Source organism: Vespula vulgaris, chromosome 20, assembly GCF_905475345.1.
Source record: "Vespula vulgaris chromosome 20, iyVesVulg1.1, whole genome shotgun sequence".
NCBI classification, from domain to species: Eukaryota; Metazoa; Arthropoda; class Insecta; order Hymenoptera; family Vespidae; genus Vespula; species Vespula vulgaris.
The window spans coordinates 2939803-2966826 of NC_066605.1; the positions used below are offsets into that span (position 1 = coordinate 2939803).

Here is a 27024-nt window from a genome sequence, read left to right on the forward strand (position 1 = left end):
CCTTTAATTTATATATGTACATACGTCTAAATAAATTAACGATATAATTTTTGAAGAAAATATTATATATATATATATATATATATATATATATATATATATATATGTTATTATGCTATTATATTAATGTTAATTATATATAATTTACATATATGTTATATATATTTTCATATTATATAAACATATATATAAATGTATAAATTGAAGAATTTAATATATACACAATATTATATATTATATATTATATATTATATATTATATATATATTATATTTCATATTTAATCAAGATAGAAAATTTCGAGTGTTGATGAATAGATAAAAATTATCAAACAACATAATACCATCTTTAACTCTAAATTAATATCCTAATAAATATTGAAATTTTATATATATATACAATTAATTCGAACACAATGACAAGAATCGTAGAGTCATCGATAATGACAGTTATGTTGTACGCCGATCGAATTTATTTTACCATGATACAAGAATCGAGATTACTCGCGGGCTCGTTGAAATCGACACTTTGTGATCGACGATGATTGGACGATAAAGGCTAACGCATTTTCTCCGTGTATACGATAATAACGATGATGACAACAAGGACGACGACGTCGATGATGACCCTCTTGAAATTATATATTTTTTTTTACTGAAATTTTCAAAATTAGCTTAATATCAACAAAAAATCGATGAACTTGAAAAATCGAAAAAATTTTGTTTTAATCAAAATATTAAATGATTCGAATTAAAAATTTTCTCCCTCTATGATCGAAAATAAGGAAAATAAAATATATCGATTAATTATTAAAAACATCAACGATTGAAAAAGTCGAATTAAAATGACATTAAAAAAAAAATGACGCAGAAAAAAATTTAATCACAATATCAAACTCATTATATATGATCAAATAATTCCATCCATTAGACGATTATTTCGTACGAACAAGAACAATGAAGATAATTGAAAGAGTTACGAAAAATATATCGATTGATTAGAAAAAATATAGACGATCTTAAAAACTCGAACTAAAACAACAACAACAACAACAACAAAATGACGTAGAAAAAATTCATCAAAATTTCAAATAATCTCTTCCAACTAACATTACGTTAACTTAACATTCTGTTAACATTTTTTCGTACGATCGAGAACATTGAATTAACAAAAACATATCGATTAATTATTAAAAACATGAACGATTGAAAAAGTCGAATTAAAATGACATTAAAAAAAAAAAATGACGTAGAAAAAAATTTAATCACAATATCAAACTCATTATATACGATCAAATAATTCCGTACATTAGATAATTATTTCATACGATCAAAAACAACGGATATAATAGTTGAAGTGTTTCACGTTGGATGTAAGATACAATCATATATTTAGCATATTTGTGAATGACAGGATATCCGTGTATTCGTGTACACGAGACAGTAAGTAGCTAATCCAGCCCCGAACGAACTCATCCTTGGTTCGCCACAGTTCCTTTTTCTCTTCCGACGGCTTTGGTAACAGACGGTAGACCGTGCCGCAAAACGTAATCTGTCAGCAGCGTCACGTCACGGCCACCTCCAACGGCAGTCGCACTTTTCTACGGCTTATCCGAGCACAGGGTTCTTCTTTCGTTAATCCCTCGACAAAAAAGAGGGTCGATGAGAAAAAGAGAAAATAAAGAAAATGAAAGAAAGAAAGAAAGAAAGATAGAATCCAATCTCGTTCCGACAACATAAATCGAGCGATATTTCGAGCAAATTTCATTCTTTAAACTTCACGTTCAGTTAACTCGTAATATCATGATAGATATTATAGATCGAAATATCTTGAAATCTAGAAAAAAATATTGTTGATTATTTGATATCTCCCAACGTGGGAGATTATTATTTATATTAACGTATTGCTGAATGGTTTTTGTTAATTTGGTGATTGTTATTGTTGTTGTAAATTATCTGATCGAATTATTTGATGTAATAGTTGTGTAATAATAGTTGTGAAATGGTCTATGATATTTGAAAATTTTGAGCAAGATATTGTTGAAATTTTGAGCAAGATATTGGGAAATTATATTTCGTATTAACGTATTGCTGAATGGTTTTTGTTAATTTGATGATGGTTATCGTTATTATAAATTATCTGATATAATAGTTTTGTAATAATAGTTGTGAAATGGTCAATGATGTTTTAAAATTTCGAACAAGACATTACAGATTATTAATATACTGTTTATTAGACTTTGTTAATTTAATAATTGTTATTGTTATAAATTATCTTGTATAATAATTACGAAATGATCAATGATGTTTAGAATTTCGAGCAGAATATTGTTGATTATTAACATGAAAGATATAATTCGTATTAACATACTGTTTATTGATTTATATTAATTTAATGATTGTTATTATTATTAAAAACTATTTATTAAAGAAAAGAAAAATATTAAATGGTCAATGATATATAAAAATTTCGATCAAAATATTACTAATGATCAACATAAAATATAATTCGTATTATTATATTAATTATTAGTTTCTCTTAATTTAGTGACTGTTATTATTATTATTATAAATTATCTGATATAATAATTTGATTATAAAATTTCGAACAAGATATTGTTAACGATTAATATTGAGAATTTAATTCTTATTAACATATTGCTGATTAAACATTTTATTGCTAATTATATTCAGATAATAATTGCGTATTTTTTTTTTGGATAGATAGCAATTCTTTTCTGTTAAATAATTTTAATACGTTTCTTATTTTGCGTTAATTAATAATTGTTGTTATAATTAGAAATTATCAGAGAAAAAAAAAGAATATTAAAGGTTCAACGATATCTTGACATTTCGTGCAAGATATTGTGAATGATTAACACATAATTTATAATTCGTATTCGTATATTATTTATTGCTAATCACATTAATGGATAATTAGTTTACTTTTTTTCTACCAAATACCTTCAATTTATTTCATTACCATTAATTAATGCAATATTCCCAATATTTTGTACAAAAAATAACATGATCGAACGATACAATAAAATCAAAAACAATTATATATCTAAAATCGAATAACGATCGAAGATACCCTACAATTAAAAACATCAAAACATTCATTCTACATATCATAAACAATTTATATCGTATCAATTTCAATATCAAATCAAAATATCATAACACGTAACAATCACATACGCCTTTAGTCCGAATAATTCTCGTAATATCACATCATCTCTAATACCATAACATTATCACGATAAAAAGGAAAACTTATCGTCGTCTATAGAAATTCGCCATAAGCTATAATAAACTTATTCAATCTTCTCAAGGTTGCTAGGTGCACCGAAGCGTACGAGGAGAAGAAAAGAAGAAAAAAAAAGAAAGGAATAAAAACGGAAGAAAGAAAGAAAAAGAAGAAAGAAAAAGAAGGAAGAAAAAGGGCGTACAAAATAAAGAGAGAGAGAGAGAAAGAGAGAGAATGGAGGGATTAGAGGAGGGAGGAGGAGGGAGGAGGGAGGAGGGTCGGACATGATCTCGATGGATAGAGAAAGGATCGAAAGGAAATGCGTATAACATGCGAGCCATTGAGAAAAGCAATGGACTCCTTTTATCGTTTCGACGTTCTACTCTTTCTCGACGATCGCACACTTTCGCTCTTCCAAAGCGTGCATATCTTATTGGAGGTTTACTCGAGTGCACGACCTTATACAAAAGACAGAGAGAGAGAGAGAAAGGAGAATAGAAACTAAGGGAAACTAAACATAGAAAGAGAAAGAGAGAAAGAGAGAGAGAGAGAGAGAATGAGAAAGGAGAATAGAAACTAAGGGAAATTAAACAAAAAGAAAAAGAGATGGAGATAAAAAGAGAGAGAGAGAGAGAGAGAGTTAAGATATAGATTGAAAGAACGAGAGAGAGAGAGAGAGAGAGAGAGGTTAATAAGAACAGATAAGAAAAGAAAGAGAAGAGAAAGGTAGGTAAGCTATGGCAGAGACAATGAGGAATTAATGGTACACCATTATGGATATCACCTCGAGCGTGCGAAATCGCATTTCCGCGACAAGCGTACGATCCGCAAGAACCTTATGCGCCGTTTTACGCTTCGCTACGCGTTAACGAGTCCGAACTGATTGAAATGGCGAACGTCTATACGAGGAAGGACGATCGTTTGTTTTCTGTTTTCATCGACATGCTTTCTCTCCATCTCTTCATCTCTCCCTCTCTCTTTCTTTCTTTTATGAACTATGTTTATGAAAACAAAAAAGTTCTTTACATAGATTTGTATATACGTAGGTACGTATGTTAGTAAACGAACAAGTTTCTTATGGATTTACACGTAACGAAGAAAATGTATGTGTGTGTATGTGTGTGTGTAATAGATTAATACAAGTATAGTACTGTCTCGTAAAATATATAAATTTAAGAAAGAAAATCGATAGATAGGTCCTCTCGTATACATACATACATACATACATACATATATATATATATATGTATGTATGTATATGTATATATATATATATATATGTACATAGATATGTACGTACAAGACGAGAAACATATGTCGAAAGGTTAAAAATAGAAACTTCTAACATATACATACATATAAAACGATCGATCCTACCAACAACGATAACGACGTTTACATTCGCACCTGACGAATATTTTTTTTCTATATGATTCACGTAGAATAATATGTAAATCACGTTTGTCGGAGTCGAGGAAAAGAGATGGAAAGATTAAAAAATAAAAACGCTAAGAAAACAAATAAATAAAAAAAATAGACAAAAGAAAAAGATAAAGAAAAAGAACAGTAACAGCGAGCAAAAAGAATGAAGATAAAGAGAACAAAAAATGATATAAAGAATATACGATAACGAATTTCGAGAGAAACAGAGACAACGTGTCATGTATTATATACTTGCACGATCAACCTCGATCAAATTTGAAAATATTCTCTCTCTCTCTCTCTCTCTCTCTCTCTCTCTTCTCTTTTCTCTTACATGACAGCGTATCGAGAGAACGATATCTCGCAATTAGTAATCATTTCGAGAGGCAGGTGAGGGAATTTACTTTTCCTTCGCTCGTCAGGAGGAAACAGCTGCTCCCGTTGGCCGCGCTCGATCTTACGTTTTACCGGGATAATATAACGTGGTATGTGGATTCGATCGTACTCAGCGATCGAACAGGACGCATACCGGTACCAGGATAGGTACCGTGTGCATCCGGTACTGTCTACGAATTAATAATTCAACATCGAGACAGCCAGCGAGAGTGAAAGAGAAAGAAAGAGACAGAGAGACAGAGAAACAGAGAGAGAAAGAGAGAGAGAGAGAGAGAGAAAACGTACGATCGTTATCTCTTAAATAATTTACGAAAACCTTGCCTGAGGAACAACTCGTATGAACGGATGTTAAAGTGATCTTCTCTTACGATTAATAGATACATTTAACGAAATTTTAAATCTACGATCTTCGTATCTTCGCTTTATCATCTTATTCGTATTATTTTTTTCTTTAATGTATCGATCAATCGTCGAATCTTTTTTTCTTTTTCTTTTGAAAAATTTCAAGGCTAAGGTATATAACGATCGATGTTCCAAACGTATCATGAAATTTTCATCTTGGATCTGTCTCGAACGTTTTCTTCCGTTTCACTTTCTCATCTCGTTCGTTTCTTCTTTTTTATCTGGATCGATCAATCGTTGAGAATCCTTCTTTTTTTACTTCTTTTTCTTTTCCTTTTTCTTTTCTTTTCTTTTCTTTTTTTCTTTTCTTTTTTCACTTTTAAATTGCGAGGATGACGATTAATGATTAATACATATTTCATGAAACTTTCATCTTCGATATCTCATTCATTTTTATCGTTTTCATTTTATCATCGAGTTTCTTCTTTTTATCTCTATGTCGATCAATATCGTTGAATCTTTTTCTTCTTTTCTTTTCTTTTCTTTTATTTTTTTCTTTTTTTTTTTTTAATTGCGAGAATAAATGATAAACGATCAAATGGATTTCTAACGCGTCCTCTTATCTATTCACTTTTTTTTATAATTTCATCTCGTTTATCTTTTTCTCTCAATAAATTTCATTCTTCCAAATTTCTTCAACAAAATTTCGAGAAATTAATAAAACATATTTAACAAAAAGTCGATGATAAAGGATAGCGAGAAACGATGAACAATTTCAACAAATTTTATCTACGATCTTTTATATTTTTATCTTTTCAATATTTCATCTTATACGTAATATGGAAATTTCAATTTCGCGAATCTTCGTACAATTACAAAAAATAAATAAAATAAAGATCAAGGATAAGAGACAACGAGGAATATTGAATTTCTAATCTTCCGTTTTATATTAATTTTTATCTACTTTTTCATATTATTCTCACTTCGTCCCTTATTATAACATCGATCATTATCCTGTAAATTTTGTCAAGAAAATTTTACAGGAATTGAAAAATCCTTTTCAAAATATTGAACGAAATGAAATGAATCGCTTGACGAACGAACTAAACTAAAACGATTGATAAATATCAAGAATTTTTGATAATACATGTTTAATTTGAATCGTTTCGTTGTTTAGTGTTACTTGTTCTTTTCACTTCTTTTTTGTTTTCTCTTCCCTTGATACGAACTAGCGGCAATCGGCATCCTGTAAATTTCAATTTCTCAAATCTTTTTCAAAGGACTCGTGAAGGATTAATAAAATAAAATTCGAGGATAAGGGACGGGTGACAAACGTGCTTGCCTATAACATCAGGCAGCGTTTCATTGTAATCAAAGTCAGAAACGTACCGCACCCCTTTTTGTTCGAACCCTTCTCTCACTGGGGTGAAACCGAAAAAGAGAGAGATATACACATAGATAGATAGATAGAGAAAGAGAGAAAGAGAGAGAGAGAGAAAGAGAGAGCTCGTTCGGACGAACATCGGCTCTAATTTATTTCACTTTAAAATCCCCGCGTATATAGGTAGTCGAGAGAGTCACGAGTCGCGTATACACATCCATACTATATATATATACATATATATACATCATATATATATATATATATGTATACATATATATAAGAGAGAGAAAGAGAAAGAGAATAGAAAATGTTACGGTGAAAAGAGAAAGGAGGGTGGATCTTTCGCGTCACCCTTTTTTGACTCCAATAGCGTGCGACACGTGTGTCCTCGCGACAAGTGGCTCGACACCCTCTAGTCACCCCTTTTTCTATATCTACATGTTCACATACGAATATATATATATACATATACATATATATATATATACATATATATTTATACATGTATCAGTATATATACGGATAACTCAGTGAAAGACCTTTTTCCCTTCTTTTTATACTTTCGACAATATTTTAAAGTAGCATTGTCCTAGCAGGAGAGTCACCGAAAGCTTCGAGACAATATCGTGCCACACCCCGAGACATTCCACTATTCTCTTTCTCTCTCTCTCTCTCTCTCTCTCTCTCTGTCTTTCTTTTTCTCTTTCTTTTTCTCTCTTTTTTCGTTCAACGTGATCTTCTCTTCTTCTCTTCTTTCACCTCTTTCTCCTCTTCCTCAACCTCCTCCTCCTCCCTATTTCTCGCGACATTCTTCGGGAACAGGACAGCTGCCGGCCACCAATATCACGCACGCGTATATCATCTCGCGCGCGCGTTTCAAGATTTTCAATTTTAATATTTTTCTACAACGGGACTGCCTTTACGAGCAACTAAATCATAACTTCCCCTCTTTTTTCCTTTCTCTCTCTCGCTGTCTCTCTCTCTATCTCTTTGTCTCTTTGTCTCTCTCTTTTCTCATTTTTCACGAAGTTTCAAACGTTACTCGAACGATAGAAACTCGTATGTCACATATTTCGTTCCTGCATATTTCGTGTTTCGAACAGATTCAAACAGAGTGAATCATATCGTAGGCCAGAGACAAGTGTGCAAACTCGGCTCCTATTCCGATCGATTGTCCCTTTTATTATACTATTCACTTTTCTCCTTTCTTTTTTTTTTATCTTTTCTCTTTTATTTTTACTCTTTTTCTATTTTTTTTTTCCTTTTGTTCTCTTTTTTTTAATTATCTGTAACGTCGTGCAACTTTGAAATCATACTTGTCAATGTTTTTATTTATTTCGTTTTCTTTGTTTATTTTTGGATTTCTTTTTCTTTTTTATTTTTCTTAAGTTTTATTTCGTTTCATCGAAATAAGATCGATCGTAAGTTCGTATAAAAAAGTTTTAGATAATATTATTATATTAATATGAATTAGGTTAAAGAATTACATGTGTAAGCGTTCATGTATACTTCTGTATTTTTAAATTTTCATTTTAGTGTTATAATTTCTATACTATACTACGTTAATTGTACCATAATATATAAATTATTCATATTCTTCTTTCTTTTCTTTAAGTATAAATTATATTTATTATAGTATTATTAAACGAATATAAGTAATACTATAAACTTTTTCACATGATGTTCGTTAACGTAGATTGCAAAGCCTGTATACGTAATCAAATCGAACGGGAAAAAATTTTTATATACAAACCAAAAAAAAAATCAAGAAACAACGCGGATTCATTAGTTATCCTTTTTGTTATTTCAATTCATTTTACTACCTTCCCGAAAAAAAAATTACTCAAAATACGCAGAACGTATAATCCCTTGAACTCCTCAATTTCATTTCTCTGCATTCTAAGAACTCAGAAATTCGTTCAAAGAAATAAAAAAAAAGAGAACAGATTTCTCGGTTTTGTTTCTATAGAAAATATCAAGTAAAAAAATTTCTTTTTTTCAGGGTTACACGCCTCTGCATATAGCGATGCAATTCGATCATGAAAACGTTTTCAACTTGCTGGTACAAGTATATGGTATAATATACATATATAGATATATATAAAATATTTGATTTAACATTCTAATGATTTCAAAATTACGATAAAAAAACGATTTCACAATATCTATCCCTATAGGTGCGAATCAAGAGATACGTGATTACAGTGGTAAGAAAGCCAGACAGTATCTAGTTTCTCAAGAGGCCGCAGTTAGCCAGGACACCTTTCGCAGTAAGTGAATGATAAATTTTTTTTTCTTTTTAAATAAAGAAAGCTTTCGATAAAACGTATCCGAACATATTTAAACATTTCGACCGCTGCCTTTTAAACGACTCAAATATCGCAAAGAACGATTCGATTCATCTTGATTATTTTAATATCAATTGATCGTTTTACAAGGAAAAAAAAAAAAAGAAAAAAAATAAGGAAAGAATAAGAAGTTATATACATAAATCGTGTTCGATCGATTCTACGTGATATCACAGAAAATTCCACGAAAAATCCTTATTTTGATCACCTAATCTCCTAAATCTCCTATAACATCCTTATTTTCATAAGAAACAATTTTACAACAAAATGGAAGACTTAATAATTATAATAATTATAATAATAACAATTAATCATCATCAAATAAACGAATAGAATAATATTTTTCTGATCGAATATTTTTCTAGCGGTAATTAAAAAGAAAAAAAAAAAGACGTTTGAAAAAAATTGCACAAAAGAATGTAATAGAAAAATTCCTTTATACTCTGTGTTTTTCTTTCTTTCTTTTTTTTTTTTTTGTTATTTTTTATTCCATACACATGAAACTTCGTAGTACAGGTCTCTGATAATAATTATTAGTGATTATCTCCAAATCCTCTCAAAACCTTCTGCCCCGTTCAAAGTTAGTTGTTATTTTTATTTCTAGTTTCGTGAAATGAACGATATTTAATTGGAGAGATAATTAGACGGTGCCTATTGTAGCAATTTAGCACTGCTTAAATGTGTATCTGTGAATGCGTTTCTATTATTATATTATTGCACGTTTTTGCTATTCGAAGGCACCAGCTTTATGATATATTAGCATGACCCTGCTTGCAAGCTTGATCTTTTGACCTTCTCTCGCGGAAAACGATCGATTAACCCTTAATACTTTAATCGTTTGAGATTAATCGATCGATCGATTGTGCATATCCCTTCCGAACGATATTTCAAGAATGCGTTTGCCTCGATCTTTAAAAAAGAAGAACAAAAAAAAAAGGAAAAAAAGAAAAATTCTTCCGTGCAAATTTTCGTTAAGGATAAATAAGTTATGATTAATATTATTTTAACGCTTCTGAACAATTTTTGTTTTCTTTTTCTTTTTATTTTTAGTTTTTTTTATATATCTTTTCTCTCTTTCTCTCTCTCTCTCTCTCTCTCTCTCTCTCTCTCTCTCTCTCTCTTTCTCTAATTTTATATCAAACAGAATTTTATGATAAGAAGAAATTGCACGTCGCGTAATCTGAGTTTGTATTATTATTATATATATACAAATATATATATATATACATACATATATTTATTTATATATAATATTTATATATATATATATATATATATATATATTTTGCTAGCTTGTGAATCCATCTTCTTCTTTCTTCTCCGACTTCTATATCAACGTCCTACAAATTCTCAAAAAAGTAAAAAAGAAAAAGTATATATACAAAGAAAGAAAAGAAAAGAAATCGATTTCTTCTAATTCGAATTTCCCATATACGTTTTTTACAATTTAAGAAAAGCGAAGATTGATCGGCGAAATCGGAAGGACTATCCTCTATATCGTTCAGCGCACTTTAGACTAAGATATTAAAGAGATCGTCGAAGTGAAAGGTTGCGGGATCTCGGTTCGGTGAGTATCTCCTCGGGGTTCTGGATGTATTCTTTTGTTGTAGGGATTACTGCTGCTGCTACGCTCAGGCAAGTTCAGAAGCACACCTCTGCTAATATAGTAAAGCGCTTCTGTCGCAAGATTAAATTAAGCGCACGTAAAAGTAAAGTATGACTGTTCACTTGTATCAACGGTATATATCTACACGCTAACGTGAGTATTTTGGAAATTGATCGATCCACGGAATCGTGTTATCTTATAAATCACAATTAAAATGAGAATTTTTATATATATACATATACATATATATATGTGTTTGTATGTATATACGTATATTTATATATATATAAATATAAATATATATGTATATCTGTATATATGTATGTATGTATGTATGTATGTGTATATATGTGTATATGTATATGTATATGATAATATTATTATCTTGATCTATTTTCAAGAATTTTTTTCAAACTGATTTGATAGATCGATTATAATATTTAATTATAAATGATCGACTTTAACAAATGATCCATAACCGTGGACCGATCGATTTCTAACTTTATGCTCGTTTCGATTCGTTCTTTTTGATTTTTTTTTCTTTTTTTTTTTTCTTTTCGTATACGTGACATTTGTTCTTCCTTTAGCTTTAATTCGCAAAATCTAACGCTAACCGTTTGTACACTCGGATCACGTTTCTCGTCGTTCCCGTTTATTTCTTGTTTATTTGTTTGTTTGTTTGTTTATTTTTTTTTTTTTTTGACCTTTCGTACTGCTACAGATTCGAAAAAAAATTTCAATAACGAGCCGTTCTTTAGGTGTATTTTTATTGTTGTCTTTATTTTATTTATAATTTGTTTTATGTATTTTTTTACTTTCCTTTTTTTTATTGTTTTTTATTTTGTTTTCATTGTTTTTATTTAATTATTATTTTTTCTCTCTTCTATGTGCGATACATGTACCTATCAGTTAAAATTATTTTGTTAAGTAGGAGAAAAATCACGCGCGCCCAATATTATGTTGTTAGACGGAAAGCATCGTTACTTTTATAATTATTCGATAGATTTGTATATTTCTTTTTTTTTATTTATTTATTTATTTAGTATCGTCGCGATCGATATTCTTTGACAAAAGTGCTTTATTTTGCTATTAATATGCGACATGTGCAAAAGTGGCAGTAGTACATCACCTCTTTTGCACGAAAAACAAAAAAAAAGGAACAAAAAATCTAAAATGTTATTTGATTTATTGTGTAACTAGCAAGTTGAAAACGATAACGATGTGATTTTCTAACAATTAATTCTTTTCTTAATTTTTATATATCTACCAATCTATTCTATTATTATTATTATTATTATTATTATTATTATTATTATTATTATTATTATTATTATTATTATTGTTATTGTTATTAATTTTTTGTCAATTGAAATAATTTTTTTTCTACTTTCAATATTTTTAAATTACTATATCGTTATCGTTTTCTTTTCTTGCTGTCGATGTTACACAAAAATAAAGCATGTGCAATGAAATATGAAAATCATTCTAAAAAATACTATATAACTATTAATATTACTATTACTACTACTATTATCAACTTCTCTTTTGCATCATACTAATTTTCATGGTAACAATATTAACGATCGGATGATGATCGAATGGTACGGAGAATTATTTTAGAGTATGTCAACTAACTATGAAATTAACATTACCTTTTCATCCAGTTTTATCCTTAAACCATTCCCGTTCGCATAACTCTAATAACGCTTGAATTATGATCGACACTATAGAAAAATCTAATTTAAATGAACGACTTATACGACAATTAATTTAGTTTAATTAATAATAAACGCGCCATTATTAATCGAATGTCACGTGAAATATGCTGCGATCGAGCCTATCATTATATAACTTTTCGAATATAATTAATAATAATACTTCTGTTAATAACAAATCGTCTTTCTTTTAATAAAAATTTCGTTAATTTTTTTTTCTCTTTCTCTCTCTTTTTATCTATCTATCTCTCTCTTTTCTTGCTTCTCGTTTCATCGGCAAGCTTCGTTCATGCCGTGTTCAAGACCGGCGAATCGATCGACATTATTTTGAAATAATTTCATATTTTATTTCAGAAATAAAAGCAAGGAAAAAGCATGCAGGTAAGAGGCGCATGACAATATTTTTATATATACAAATTATTATCTAATGTTTTATTTACTTTAGTATAGTGTATTTTTTCATGTCGAATTATATCATTATTAAGTAATGAAACGTATCGTATTAATATTATCTAAAAAAAAAAAAAAGAAAATTATTACGATTTATAATTATATGAATTATATTACATCTCGTTAATAAAATGAAAAATTTTGAAGAAACAAAATATATATATATATAAAAGAAGATACTATTCGTCTATTGCGTGGTGCAATGTTTTTTATGAGATTAATTTTAATCGGTTAAATGATAATTAATTATTGATGTGAGTGGTTTTACGATAATAATATAAATATAAATTAAAATATTATATAAATTAATTAACATACACAGAGAAAGATCTTGGTTTCCTACGAATTGGCTCGTTGAACGTACGCGTGAAACGTACGACGGAAGCATTCAGCCAGTTTCTGGGTGTGGCAACTAGTAGCAGCAACAGCAACAACAACAACGAAAAGATTCATAAGTCTTGGGGTTCGGCGGATAATGTACAGGTATATAATAAATTTAATTTCTCATAAATTTTCCATCAGAGTAACAAGAATATTATAAATATTTTTCATCTATAAATATTTTTATTTTATAAACTATATAAATGTTTATAAAATATTATAAATAAGTATTAAAATACAAAGTATATATATAAAGAATATCAAAATATAAAAAAGTAACAAAAATTTCAAACAACGTAAATATTACGACAGAATGCTAAAAATAATAAAATACTAAAATGCTAAAATATCAAAAACGAAATATAAAGCAAAATATAAAAAGAAAAATACTAAAATATCAAAATATAATAAAGTAACAACAAAAATTTCAAACAACATAGATATTACGATAGAATGTTAAAAATAACAAAGCATACGAAACGAAATAATAAATTAAGAATAAAATATATTATTTTTTTCATTCGTCCATTTGATTTTTTTTTAAATAATGAAATATCTAAAATACAAAAATACTACAAAATTTCTTAAGCAAAACGGAAAATAAATTACAAAAAAAACAATATTTAATCCCTTCTTCGTTTCATTTTTCTAAAGATATTAAAAATTTCAATAAAAAGTTATCGAAATATTAATTTCGAAAACTAAATTAACGAAATAACAAAAATATGTAACATTTAATTACTTGCACGTTTCGTTGTTCTTTTTAAAGAAATTAGATCAGAAGGTAATGCCACCGCCGAAATATGCGCCAGTTAAAAAACGAAGAAGTAGAAGAACCCAAGATTTCTCTAGAGGTCAACAGCAAGCTGCAAGTCAACCGAATACGCCAGTACTTCAGGGTAAAGCAACGAACAGGCAAAATCAAATCGGTAGTCGTCGACCAACTTCAACGTCGTCCGTCAATTCTGCCATTCCTACGAATCAACAAAATAATGATTCCGATTCTGACACGGCATGCGGTTTTGATTCCGCATGGCGTGGATCCGCGCAACTCTAAAAAATCTTACACATGTAAATGTAATTCATGAAAAATCTATTATCCATACTTACAGTTACATATATACAATATTATATTTTTATTAATATAGTGATCACTTAAATTTAAATATTTAAGCGCTATCACAATTATTATATCTTTATTTTTTTCTTTCTCTTAAACAATGTTTTTCATTTATCTATTCTCAGGATTGTATAATGATTATTTATGTATTGTTCATTTCTTTTTAATCTTGTGTCAATTATTTCCTACTATTTATATTAATTAACATTATTTCTATAAACATTCCTTTATTTCATTATTCTTAAAAGTATTATTTAACGCCGTTTGGCGCTAAATAACAATTTTGTTAAGTATTGTCAAGTATTGTTAAAAATAAATAAAGACTCAACGTGCATCGTCATTATCACTAGTAATAAAAAATATTTTGCAACCCATAAATTGTGTTAAATAATTCCGTATGAATTTTAAATTTCCCATAATATGCTTTGGAGTAATAAGGAACCAATTATCTTTCTTATTCGAAGGTTCCAAACTGGACACAGGCATTACGACCAATCACGATAGCCGAATGTAAGCGCGACATTTCTCATTGGCTAAAATAATCAATTCGAGAATAGTTTCAGCCATATTGATAGATGGCTATAGTGTTCCCACCCATATGTATGACGTCACGAATAAAATGAAATTTAAAAAGGTTAACTTTATGTTCATAGCATGTTTCCGTTTAAATAAGATTGTGTCAGGTGGTTTATGTTCTATATAAATAGTATAATAGTTTTGATTGAACAAATTAATTTAGATCAAACTAAACAAATAGATTTATATATAATATTTGAATATAATTTTTGTATCTTATATTATGGTTATAATTGATAACTAACTATGAAATTCATCCTTGATTCGTTAACCCATTGTACCCCACGTATTGGTACACTGAAGGAGTTTGAAAGATTGCCTAATATTATTTTTGAGACACCGCTTCTTCTAATATATACGAAGGTATTATATATATCTTTTGATAAATTAAAGGATAAAGTGTAGAAGATATCATTTATATTATATTATTTCATATCATCCTCAGAGAGGCAGTGTTCCACATTTAACTAAAGATGTATTTAAAATGGTAACAAAACAACAACATTTATTATCCATTTCGCTTCCATCTACATTAAAAATAGAAAATAATATAAAGGAATTGAATGTTTCCTTTGCAGAATTTGTTAGTATGAAGGTATGCGGTGTGGAATAATACATAAATTCTCTTTATATTATTCTGAAAATTCTAAATTAATTGTATTTCAGGAGTATATAAATTTTTTATCGATACAAGATCCTACTGAAGTAACTCCATCAGGATTTCAACAAGCCGATAGTATATCTGTATGGTCTAGAACAGGAAAAAAATTATTTACTGCCGATAAGTATATGGATTTAGTAGAAGTATTTGAACCTGATCTTTATGTTGCACTTTGTGATGGAAATATGCATAATTCTGAAAAACGTTTATCTAAAGCCATGGATAGAAGTAAGATTTTAACGGAACAATGTTTAAAGAGACATGCCGCTTCTAATAAACTAAAATCTAAAAGTATATTAGGAGCGGTAGAAGGTGGCTATAATTTAAAAGTTAGAGAAGAATCAGTGGAATATTTGAAAAACAAACCATTTGCCGGATATGTGATAGATGGTCTACATGATAACGGACCAGATGTTAAAAATATTAAATGGGAACAAATTGAAAATGTAATACAACATACAATTGTAAGTCAAATTTTATACAATTATTATTTTGATTATTTTACATTATATGTTGTATCATTGTTTAAAATTTAGTATATTTTATTTTCTTTAGAAGTTATTACCTGCGGATAAACTGCGCGTATGCTTAGGATGCTGGAATCCATTAGTAATATTAGAATTAATAAATTTAGGCATAGATATTTTTGATTCAACGTATCCTTACATTATTACTGATCGTTCGGAAGCTTTAATATTTTTGTGCGATCATAATAGTTGCAAGAATACAAGTTATATATTAACGATCAGCCAAAAAAGGTAAATTTTACAAAAATAAAAAAACATGAGTGTGATTTCATTATCCAATTAAATATATCGTTTAAATAGGTATGCAGATGATTTCTCTCCAATATGTCAATATTGCCAGTGTTTGACATGTAAAAACCACACTAGAGCATATTTACATCATCTACATGTTACCAAAGAATTATTAGGAATGGTATTATTAATGATGTATGTATTGCATTCTTAAAAATCATGTTTTTATTCATTCAATATGATATCTCAAATATTAATTTTTTATTATTTTAGACACAATACGCATCACTATTTAGAGTTCTTTAACGCCATACGACAAAGTATAAAAGATAATACATTCAGTCAATTTCGAGAAAAAATAAATTCAATGTTTCCAAAAGAATATTAATAATATGTACTTATTTTAATAAATTATTTCATATTTCATATAAAACTGTTTGTACTGACTTTGAAGTGTTATAAAAATTTATGTACATTACGTTGTTATTCAGGTAAAAAATTAGGATCAAGATAATTATAAGAAGAATTGTTAAAACTTTGTGGAAAATAATCTAAATCATAGCTTTGACTATACTGAGATTGTTTTATGGGAATTAACTTGTGCAATGGATCGTGTGTAGGATTTTCAGCTTCTATTTGAGCTACAGCACAATCACCACATAAATCTATCCCATTTTGACATTCTAAACAATGCCATCTTGTACCTTTTAATGGTTCCTCTCCACATACTACGCACTACAACAAGATTTAAATTTAGAAATTGATACTTAGCTTTATACAAAAAAAAAAAATTTGTTTACCTTATATCCAACATGTTTGTACACAGGGTATGACTCATGTTCTTTTTCTGTCTTAACTTGTCTTACTAGTTCTATCTGTCTCAACTCCGAATTATCATCTGTGCAAATATTTCCAATATCATCCTCCTATGAAAATGAAATTAAAATTCTAAAGGTAATAAAGGTAATAGATATTAACTTAAGATAAGTACATGTTTATAATAAAGTACTGACGGATTCTTCAATAATTGGTTGTTCTTTGCTTTCTTCATTTGTAACAAAAGACAAATCTTGATGTGGGAAAAAAGTCGAACGTTTAAACAGCATATAATTGTTTCGTTGATGACGATGATTAAAACCTTTCTTAACATCGAATTTTACTTTTGGTCCTCTGCCTGGTATCGGTAAGCCGGCTCTCAATAATTTAATAAAATATTTCTGTACTCTACTGGATACTTGTTTTGGAGTTCGATTGCCTGTAAATAGAAACATATGTTAAGAAACTTCATAAACATAATATGCAAAAAGAAACATTCTTATTTATCAAATAACCTAAAGCATTAGCAATTTTAGTCCATCGTCGCATTTCAACCTCTTCCGGTGGGTACTCTATCAACAATTCTTCTAAACGTCTTTGCTCTTCTATAGTCCACAATTGATTAAAAGTTTCCGGCTTGCTCTCATCGAAAGCACGTCCTCTTACTAAAATCTAAAAACAATTAAATCATATTATAAAAATATTTTGAAATATCATAACCCAATTTATTACAAGGATTATAACCTTTCCATTTTCTTGATCAGTCTTAATTTGTGTTTGTGGAAGTATATGTCCATGCCTTGTTTGTGGCCTCATACGTGTATCAGGCAGTGTTATGTTATATTGTGCCCAATCGATATAAGGAATATCAGCGATCTTTTGCGGACTTGGTAACTCTGGCAAGTCGCCACTTTGTAATTGCGCTACAAATGATATTGGATCCTTCATAGCTTTAGAACGAGCAGCTAAAAGTTTATCTAGATCCTCAATAGCCTGTGTCCTTTGTGCTTCCAATATAACAATGGTTTTTAACAGAGCAGTATAATTCTTATTACCCTTTAATGCCAAATGATCTGATTCGAAATAAAATTCTCTTTCTTCATCATCTTGACATTTTCCTTCTTCTTCCTCCATTATTTAAAATATAAAAATAATAAGGCACGCACAATAAAATATATATAAAGCACAACGTTTCTATTCTAACCTAAAATTCTTTGATCGCGTGCGATCAGCTGTTAAGATCCTAGATCACCGAATCTAAAAGAATGACAATGTACCCGCCATTTTCGACCAATCAGAATTAACTAGTACATTCGCGTAGGCGCCTATTCAACTTCATTTTCATTCATGAAACTAAAAGAACTAAAAAGATCGTACCTACACGCATTGTCGTAGAATTACAATCATGAAAAAAAAGAAAAAAATTATGTATCGATATAATCTATAATTCTTTATCTTTTAATTCTTTATTATACAAATACTCGTAAGAATGCGATCTTAGATTAAATTAGGTCTCATCGATCGTAAAATATCGTACGATCTTGAACAACTATCTGATGAAGTCTTATTTACAAAAATTTAGATAAAATAACATTATTAAATCGATAACAAATATAGATACTGTGATACATATGTACATATACATGTGTATATATATATATATATATATATATATATATCACAATATGTATATTACTTATTGATTATTATGTATATATAATCATTGATTAATAATATTAAAATATACTTGAAAAATAATTTTTCGGTAATAATTATAATAATGTAACAATTTTGTATAATTTGATATAATTCTTCTTTAAGAAATAATTTTTCTTCCTCACTCAAATTTCAACGTTCAATATTTCAAGGAAAAATTAAACGAATAGATATAATCTACTTATAACTTTCAATAATAGTATTTTTCATTCCACCATAAATTTCTTAGTCATACTTAAACACGAAGTTATTATCTTATCTCAATATTTTGAAACGGTAACTGACAAAAAAGACAGACTAAGAATATTAACTGATTAGACAAGGACAACAATCTCTGACAATTTATTTCTTTTAAGAGCATTTATTATTTGTCTTTTTATTTGTAAAATCTCGATAATTCATAATACAAGAAGGTAAAATATTAATTTTTTTTCTATTGCTTTTTTTTCCTTCGTCGAGAGTAATAAAAATCTTATCTAAAATAAAAATACTTACGTATTTCATGCTTTATTATTTAATTTACAAGAACCATAAATAACTTCTGATCGAACAGTTTCACATACTATATTTGCTAGCGATCGTTAAAGATAAATATCGATTTTAATAAGCGGCAAAAGGTAGAGCAAGAGTTATTTCTTATCATATTATGGATCCAAGAAAGACATGATGCAGAAAAATAAGCGTCAAGCTGATCCGCTCTAGCTCGTATTAGTCTCGTTCTGGATCTCTTCGCGATAACATCACGAGTTCTGAAAGAGTTGCATTGAAAAAGCTCTATCGTTCGAAAACGCGTGACAATTCTTGAATTTTTTTTTTTAATTACTATTATTTTTTCTTCCCCTCCTTTTTTTTACGTCAAATTAATTTTTATTGGATCGAGAAAGGAACGTGAAATCATTATAATTTCGATTAGTACTCCGAGTTTTCTTTTTCTTTTTTTTTTTTTCTTTTTTTTTCTTTACTTTACCTTTTGCTTTCATTTTTCAATCATTTTACTACGATAGATCGATCATCATTCTAATTATCATAATAATTATTAAATGATCGTGGGATTTGTTAATAGTGCTGTTTATACGAATGTTAGATACATTTATTTCGTATCATTCTTTCTTTATTTCGTTCTTTTTTGTCATCATATATCGATGACATTAAGTCGAGTTAATAAAACGTTCTTTTCGCTTTAAGTGCAACGTCAACGATTTGAAAGGAAAATGGCTAAAGACGAGAAAGGCAACGAGAAGGTCGCTTTGAAACGAGAGCTTGGACTTTTCAGTGCCGTCAGTATAATTCTTGCTGTTATGATCGGTAAAAAGAAAAAATATCTTTTTTTTTCTCTCTCTTTTCTATTTTCTCCTTGTTTCTTTATTTTCTTACACATAGAGTAAAGATATGTATCTGCGTGTATGTATATGTATATCATCGGTATGTAACTTTAAATGAATGTATCAACAAACATTTAACAAGAAACACGCGCATTATGAGTGATATATATATATATTTGTGTGTGTGTGTGTGTATATACATATGGAAGTCGATTACAGAAATACGTGATTTATCGAGATTTATCGGTCTTTTTGTGTTTTATGTTACGCGGAAGAATTACATCGTATGATTCTTTATTACAAAAATAAAATTAACTGAAAAAGGAAAGAGACAAAGAGAGATAAACGACAAACATTTTCGATATGTCGTATTTAAATTACACGTTTTAATCGTCACCTTTAATTCCAATATTATATAAAAGATATTAATTTTATTTTTGCAATCATTATATATACATACACATAATATCTGTTTACACACGCACACGCATACATGCATATTATATTATATATATAATATATATTATATTATATATTATATATTATATACACATACATGCACATTATACGTATATATATATATATATATATATATAATTATAAATATATATATATATATTAATATATATATATATGTGTGTATATATATACATAAATAAATATATAGAGAGAGAGATACACATATAAATATCTGTTTGCATTTTTTATATTTTTTTTTATTCATTTTTAATATTCATTATTCATTTATTCATTTTTATTCATTTTTAATTAAGTAGATAATTAATGTGATAAAATGTTACATTACGAAATGAGACAATTATTATATATGTTTATGAGTTCGCAAGTACATATTACTTAAATGATAACTCGTAATCGCAAACTGATAGGCCATTTGCCTTTTAATACATATACTCTCTCTCTCTCTCTCTCTCTCTCTTTTTTCTTTCCCTCTCTTTTTCTTTCTCTCTCTATCTTTCTCTCTTTCTCTCTCTCTCTTTCTCTCTCCCTCTTTTTTCTCACAATGACAGTCGTGATATAATAATTACGTACGATTTCAATTCGTTTACTTTTCAATAACATTACATTTGATTAAATTTACAAGACGACAGTTAAGTATAATAAGGTAATTGCTTATTCTTCAATGTGATTCAGCTTTATACTAATAGGACTTTATATTAATAAGAATCATACGAGAGCGTATCTTTCGATCGTACATAAAAGAAAATCTTATTAATGTCGAACTTAAAAAATATTCTCATATATTTTGATGTTATGTTCATGTACTCAGCATTTCAATCGAGGTCACGTTGGGCAATAAATCGATTCGACAAAAGATTTCGAACTTAACGATAACAATTCTTTTTTTGGATCTTTTTCTTTTCCTTTTTCCTTTTTTTTTTGTTTATTCGTCTTATCTCTCCGAGCAAATTCATTTTATTAATAATTTCAAAATTATTGGGGTATTTGAGAATGAAAGTATGAAAGTAATGAATGGTGAAGATTGACGCGGATAGGGGTGAATGAGAAACTCGGAATGATAATTCTTTTTGTATTCGATAAAAAAAAAAGAAGAAGAAGAAGAAGAAAAAGTAATCAAAAAAATGTACCGAAATCTTTGTCCGAGATAAAGAGATAGGATTTAAAGAGATATTAAAGAAATCGATTCGTGATATATCTTTAGATACATTTGACCTAATAATGTCATATACGTAATACGATTACGAGAAAGAGAAAATAATTAAGTTGAAATCCGATCGTAAATTTTTTTTTCTAATCTTATCTCGTCGAAAACGTATTTGTGCTTGTAATCATTTGTTTCTTTCTTTCTTTCCTTCTTTTTCTGTTCTTTCCCTTTTCTTTCTTTCTTTCTTGTTTTCCATGATATACGAGGCTGATTAACGAAAGAACAATGTTGTTTAATCGGTGTCGTTATCCCTTTGAACGAATAAATGAACCAAAGCTTCAATTGGGGTTAATAACTAACCCACGCGTTGCAAACGATTGGAACAATAACGACAATCGAGTTATTTGTTAATTTTTATTTTTTTCTTACTTCTTTGTTGTACTTTTGTTTTTTGTGGATTACAATGACAATATTTCTTTCTTTCCTTTACCCCTTTTTTTTTTACTCACCCATTCCTTTTTTTTGATCAAGAAAATAAATATTCGTATTTTCTGTTTCCCTTAGGCTCTGGAATATTTGTATCACCGGCCAATGCTTTGGAAAGATCTGGATCCGTAGGATTTTGTTTGATCATTTGGATAACCTGTGGTTTGCTGTCTCTGTTGGGTGCTTTAGCATTTGCGGAATTGAGTACCGTTGTACCACGTTCCGGTGCGGAATATGCTTACTTCATTGAAGCTTATAGTCCACTTCATCATTACGCTGGACAAATACCAGCATTCATTTGTTCCTGGGTATACGTGATACTTCTAAGACCAGCCGAAGTAGCTGTCGTTATATTAACGTTCGCCGAATATGGGGTACAACCATTTTCTAATTACCTCGACGATTTGCCAATGGATTCGATGGAGCGATTGAAAAAATTAATCGCTATGTTGGCATTGGGCCTGATTACGTTTACGAATTTGACGAGTGTTAAGCTTTACGTTAAAGTGCAAAATTCATTGACGGTATGCAAAGTTGCCGCATGTATGCTTGTAATAGGAGGTGGTATATGGTGGTTAAGTACTGGCCATTTGGATCTATTAAAGAATCCTTTTCGCGGTACTACAACGTCCGCTGGTAACATAGCATTGGCTTTTTACAATGGTCTTTGGGCGTACGATGGTTGGTCATCGGCTGCGATAATAACAGAAGAAATTCAAAAGCCAGAGGTCAATATTCTTAGGAGTATATTAATAGCTGTACCAACGATTACTGTTCTTTATGTGACAATGAATCTGATGTATATGGCTACCTTAACGATACCCGAAATGATAAGTGCACCTGCCGTCGCCGTTTTATGGTCTGAAAGAGTACTTCCAAGTTGGTTAACCTTTGCTATACCACTTGGTGTTGCCTTCTCTACGTTTGGATGTGGTCTTAGTATACAATTCAGTGTATCACGATTGTGTTACGTCGCGGGAAGAGAAGGTCATGTACCACGCATATTTAGTTATGTACACATGGAGAAATTAACGCCAGCTATAGCCGTAGCGTTTCAAGGAATACTCTCATTGATATGTCTCTTATTAGGAGACATTACAGCTCTGATAGAATTCGCAAGTTTTCTCACTTGGGTTTTCTATGGTTTCGCGATGATAGCCCTTATTATTATGAGAAGGACTAAACCTGATGCACCTAGACCATACGCTGTACCAATTTTAATACCATGGTTGGTACTATTAATTGCTATTTTTCTAGCAGTCATTCCTATCGTTTACGAACCATCATTCAAATATTTGTTCGCCGTTGGATTCATTTTGTGTGGTATACTCGTTTATCACGTCTACGTCTATAATAAGCAAAAAAGCCCTTTGTTAGGTAAGTTTCTTTTTTTAATTATGTATCATTGTTATTATTTGTAACAAATTGAATGGATTGAAAATTTTTCTTTTCTTTTCTTTTTTTCTTTCTTTTACAGCTAAATCTACGTACCTGATCCAAGCGTTGAGTTTAGTTGTTGCTCCAGATAAAGAAGACTGAGCCTTTTATATCGTAGCCAATGTACATACATAGGCAAGTGTTACTTATCAATTTGAAACGATTGAAGAATCTAGTAAAAATTATAATCTTTCCTTCCATAAATACTGTTTATCACTAACACGCCCATCTTTTTTTTTTTTTTCTTTTTGATACCAATGAATTCGAATATTCGAATATTGCATTATTACTCATTTTGATCTCATAATGCAAGTTCATTTTTAAATAATATAAAAGGATATGTATGTGTGTGTGTGTATATATATATATATAATTTTCATGATGGGTTTTATATATACATATGTGTTGATTTCTTTTTTATATAAAATCACAAGTGTAAAGAAAATTATTAAAGACGTTGTTAACGTTTCTTCAAGACGTTTGTAATATGAAATGTAAACTTTTATATTCATTTTATTTTTAACAACTTTCAATGTATATTATATTCTTAACATCAATTCGTGTATAATGACTCGCTCGAAAAAAAAAAAGAAGAAAAAAAGAACATTCTTACATACTATATTGTCTTTTAAATCTTATTATAATGATAAATAATAAAAATGTAATAAAAAAATTACAATTCACTCACTAGAACGATTCGTATAAATATTATAAAATATGTGCAAATATCTTCATAAATATTAACATTAAGAATACTTAAAAAATTTCTTCTATACTGAATTAATTGTAACCTTAAATATTAAGAATGCACAACGAAATTACAAATTTTACATTTGCTGCAAGGACGTTATAAACTATGTAAATCCTTAAACAGCATATCCTTTACGTAGAGATCTCCCCAAAAAATTCTAATAAATATATAATAAAATCCATCTAATTTTTAGAGGAATTTATTGATTTGCGCCACACTTAGAACAGATCTGCCTTTCGCTAAAACATTTATAAATAAGTGTTTCAAAGATAAACAAACGTTTAGAATCTCAGAGTCTTATTAAAAGACTCGCATACCTCAACATCTGATGTAGATTTTTTTGTAATTCATTGCAAAGTGCTGATTCTGCTGCCAATGCATTATCTCGTTCTCTAAGTTGTTGTCTTAAATGATATATCGTGTCTTCCATCGCTTCAAATATTGCCTAAGAAAGAAACACTTGTTTATTATAACTATCATCTTTATATCTCAAAATACAGTTTATTATTGAAATATACAAGATATTTTATTTACCCTAGATTCTTCTGCAGTATCAGATAACGCAGGTGGTTCATCTAAACAAAAAAATTGTCTAACGCAAGCACTACCTATGAGAATGGGATTACTTAATATCCCATTAACAAATGCTTGCAGACCACGTATCCTTTCTTCTAGAAAACTAGGTGCAAAATTGTCACCCAGCCATTTCTTTTGTGGTAAAGATAAATGAGAGATCGGAAGTTTTTGTCTTCTCAATTGAGCAAATAAGCGTACAAAATCTGTGTATCTTCTGAAGACAAACCAACAATCACCATTCTTCAATTCTATACGAAGTTTGTATACCTACGTAAAAGTATATCAAATGATTTCTAACAAGAATTCAATTGATATATTTTTAATTAAGAAGATATTATATACTAACTGTAAATCTAGCTCTCTCTTCCATAACTTCATATCCAACGATAGGTATTCTTAAGTCATTGTTTGTTAAGGGGGGTGGAAGAATGTTAGAATTTGTATTTTCATTAGGATAATTAAATCGTTGAATGGAAAACGAATTCGAATGGCCAGATCCATCTGAATCAGGACTGTCGAGTACCCTTATGGATCCTGCTTGAGAAGTCCTTGCTTTACTAATAGCAAGTGTAACTTCGCTAATACATCCCACACCAGTCTCTGAAGTAGACATTTTACCACCAACAAACTAAATAAAACCATGCATACTTAAAAATAAATAAAAAAAAAAACTAACTAAAGTAAACTAAAATCAAAAGTAATCGAATTAACATAAATAAGCAGAAAAGAATGAATAACTGAGTAGCATTAAACATACTCAACATATGTACTTTATTTTACAAAACTAATTAATAGCCATTAAATAATTTAAATAAAACAAAATAATAAACAAGCTTTTTTACTAACTCATTAAACTGTAATATCAAAAATACTGCATCACAGAAAACACGTAATAATTCTGATAATTAAACGATACTAACCTCGCTTATGTTAATCAAAAACACAACGAAAGGTACAATGACCTATAAATATGATATTTTATCAACTTTCATGAATTTTTTGGAATTCATTTTCTTGGGACAGAAGATACATGAGTGATGTGAAAAGTCAATTAATTAAAATACGATATTTACGTCATATACCGAAGATTACTAAACAGTAACAGATATCCATTAAATTGTAAACATGCAAGAGAGTGCAATGTCCGAATATTTGATACATTTTTTTTTCTCTATGTAGTTGCAATAATAGCAATAAAAATTCTCTATATTTAGCATGACTTAGGGAAATTTAATTTTAATAATAATTTAGATTGTTACATCTGTGTTTCAAATGATTCCACTCGGCTGCTTGAAACCAACCAATCAGATTCATTGTTTTTAAAGGACAAACATGGATCATTTCGTAATTAATATTTTTATTTTAATTATTTTATTTTACATATTGCTATTGGTATACTGTTGGACTATATTAGAATCGACCAATTGTAATTTATATTAAATCGTGCTAATTTGAAATAAGAAAGTACACACATCTATATAAATATTCATATATATATATACGTACATAACAAAGTTACTTTGTTCGTTGTGCGCAAGCATCGTGCGCAGGTGGTTTAATATGAAACTGAATTAACCTTCGTAGCATATATAAATGTAATACATATACAACATATGAATAAAATAATAAAAGAAATAATAATAATAATAATAGAAAAATTATCTAAAATTTTACAATAATATATTAAATTAATTAATTTCTGCCTGTTTTAACCTGCAAATAAAGTATTGTAGAATGTGAGGTAACATCCTCGCTTTTTTTTATTAAAAGAATTCTCACGTATATGCGTGACAATGAAATTTTTTACCAAACAGAGAAAGAGAATGATATCGTCTACGAAATTTTCGATCTTTTTTAAGATTTCATTGGCAATATAGTTTCGATGAATT

The 27024-nt window shown here is 28.9% G+C and overlaps 5 protein-coding genes across 10 annotated transcripts in view; 3 read left to right on the forward strand and 2 right to left on the reverse strand.

Annotated features, from left to right (window-relative positions):
* The window catches only part of LOC127071084 (uncharacterized), a 46756-nt gene extending 32004 nt beyond the window's left edge, over positions 1–14752 (forward strand). For 2 of the 3 annotated variants that reach the window (XM_051009965.1, XM_051009963.1), the window contains exons 4-8: positions 8795–8867; positions 8970–9062; positions 12816–12842; positions 13234–13394; positions 14062–14752. In XM_051009965.1, coding sequence (XP_050865922.1) covers positions 8795–8867; positions 8970–9062; positions 12816–12842; positions 13234–13394; positions 14062–14349 — 642 coding nt within the window. In that variant the 3' untranslated portion in view covers positions 14350–14752. The remainder of the gene's footprint in view (positions 1–8794; positions 8868–8969; positions 9063–12815; positions 12843–13233; positions 13395–14061) is intronic. The other variant, XM_051009964.1, reaches the window with a different exon arrangement.
* Positions 14753–14993: 241 nt separating this feature from the next.
* On the forward strand, positions 14994–16996 carry LOC127071077 (queuine tRNA-ribosyltransferase accessory subunit 2). 2 transcript variants are annotated; one of them, XM_051009944.1, is made up of 6 exons: positions 14994–15351; positions 15434–15583; positions 15655–16113; positions 16205–16407; positions 16477–16602; positions 16899–16996. In XM_051009944.1, exons 1-6 carry the CDS (start codon positions 15235–15237, stop codon positions 16900–16902), a joined length of 1059 nt encoding a protein of 352 aa, XP_050865901.1. In that variant the 5' UTR covers positions 14994–15234; the 3' UTR covers positions 16903–16996. The 2 variants fall into 2 exon arrangements, with proteins under 2 accessions (XP_050865901.1, XP_050865900.1); XM_051009943.1 differs by lacking the exon at positions 16899–16996 and adding an exon at positions 16681–16828 and having other exon boundaries at positions 14999–15351.
* On the reverse strand, positions 16610–18590 carry LOC127071079 (ZZ-type zinc finger-containing protein 3). Its single transcript, XM_051009945.1, has 5 exons — positions 17968–18590; positions 17739–17895; positions 17421–17662; positions 17208–17333; positions 16610–17142 (listed from the first exon to the last, which is right to left on the reverse strand). The coding sequence occupies exons 1-5, from the start codon at positions 18355–18357 to the stop codon at positions 16891–16893; spliced, it is 1167 nt and encodes a 388-aa protein (XP_050865902.1). The 5' UTR covers positions 18358–18590; the 3' UTR covers positions 16610–16890.
* A 1041-nt stretch (positions 18591–19631) lies between these two features.
* LOC127071074 (b(0,+)-type amino acid transporter 1-like) lies at positions 19632–25207 on the forward strand. 3 transcript variants are annotated; one of them, XM_051009936.1, is made up of 4 exons: positions 19632–20244; positions 22450–23748; positions 23849–23943; positions 25099–25207. In XM_051009936.1, the coding sequence occupies exons 1-3, from the start codon at positions 20151–20153 to the stop codon at positions 23908–23910; spliced, it is 1455 nt and encodes a 484-aa protein (XP_050865893.1). In that variant the 5' UTR covers positions 19632–20150; the 3' UTR covers positions 23911–23943; positions 25099–25207. The 3 variants fall into 3 exon arrangements, with proteins under 3 accessions (XP_050865893.1, XP_050865891.1, XP_050865890.1); XM_051009934.1 differs by lacking the exon at positions 25099–25207 and having other exon boundaries at positions 19632–20018; positions 20125–20244; positions 23849–24751; XM_051009933.1 differs by lacking the exon at positions 25099–25207 and having other exon boundaries at positions 23849–24751.
* Positions 24651–26282, reverse strand: LOC127071085 (sorting nexin-16). The gene is made up of 5 exons (XM_051009966.1): positions 26056–26282; positions 25482–25763; positions 25094–25402; positions 24877–25004; positions 24651–24798 (listed from the first exon to the last, which is right to left on the reverse strand). The coding sequence occupies exons 2-5, from the start codon at positions 25746–25748 to the stop codon at positions 24759–24761; spliced, it is 744 nt and encodes a 247-aa protein (XP_050865923.1). The 5' UTR covers positions 25749–25763; positions 26056–26282; the 3' UTR covers positions 24651–24758.
* Between the last annotated feature and the right edge of the window lie 742 nt (positions 26283–27024).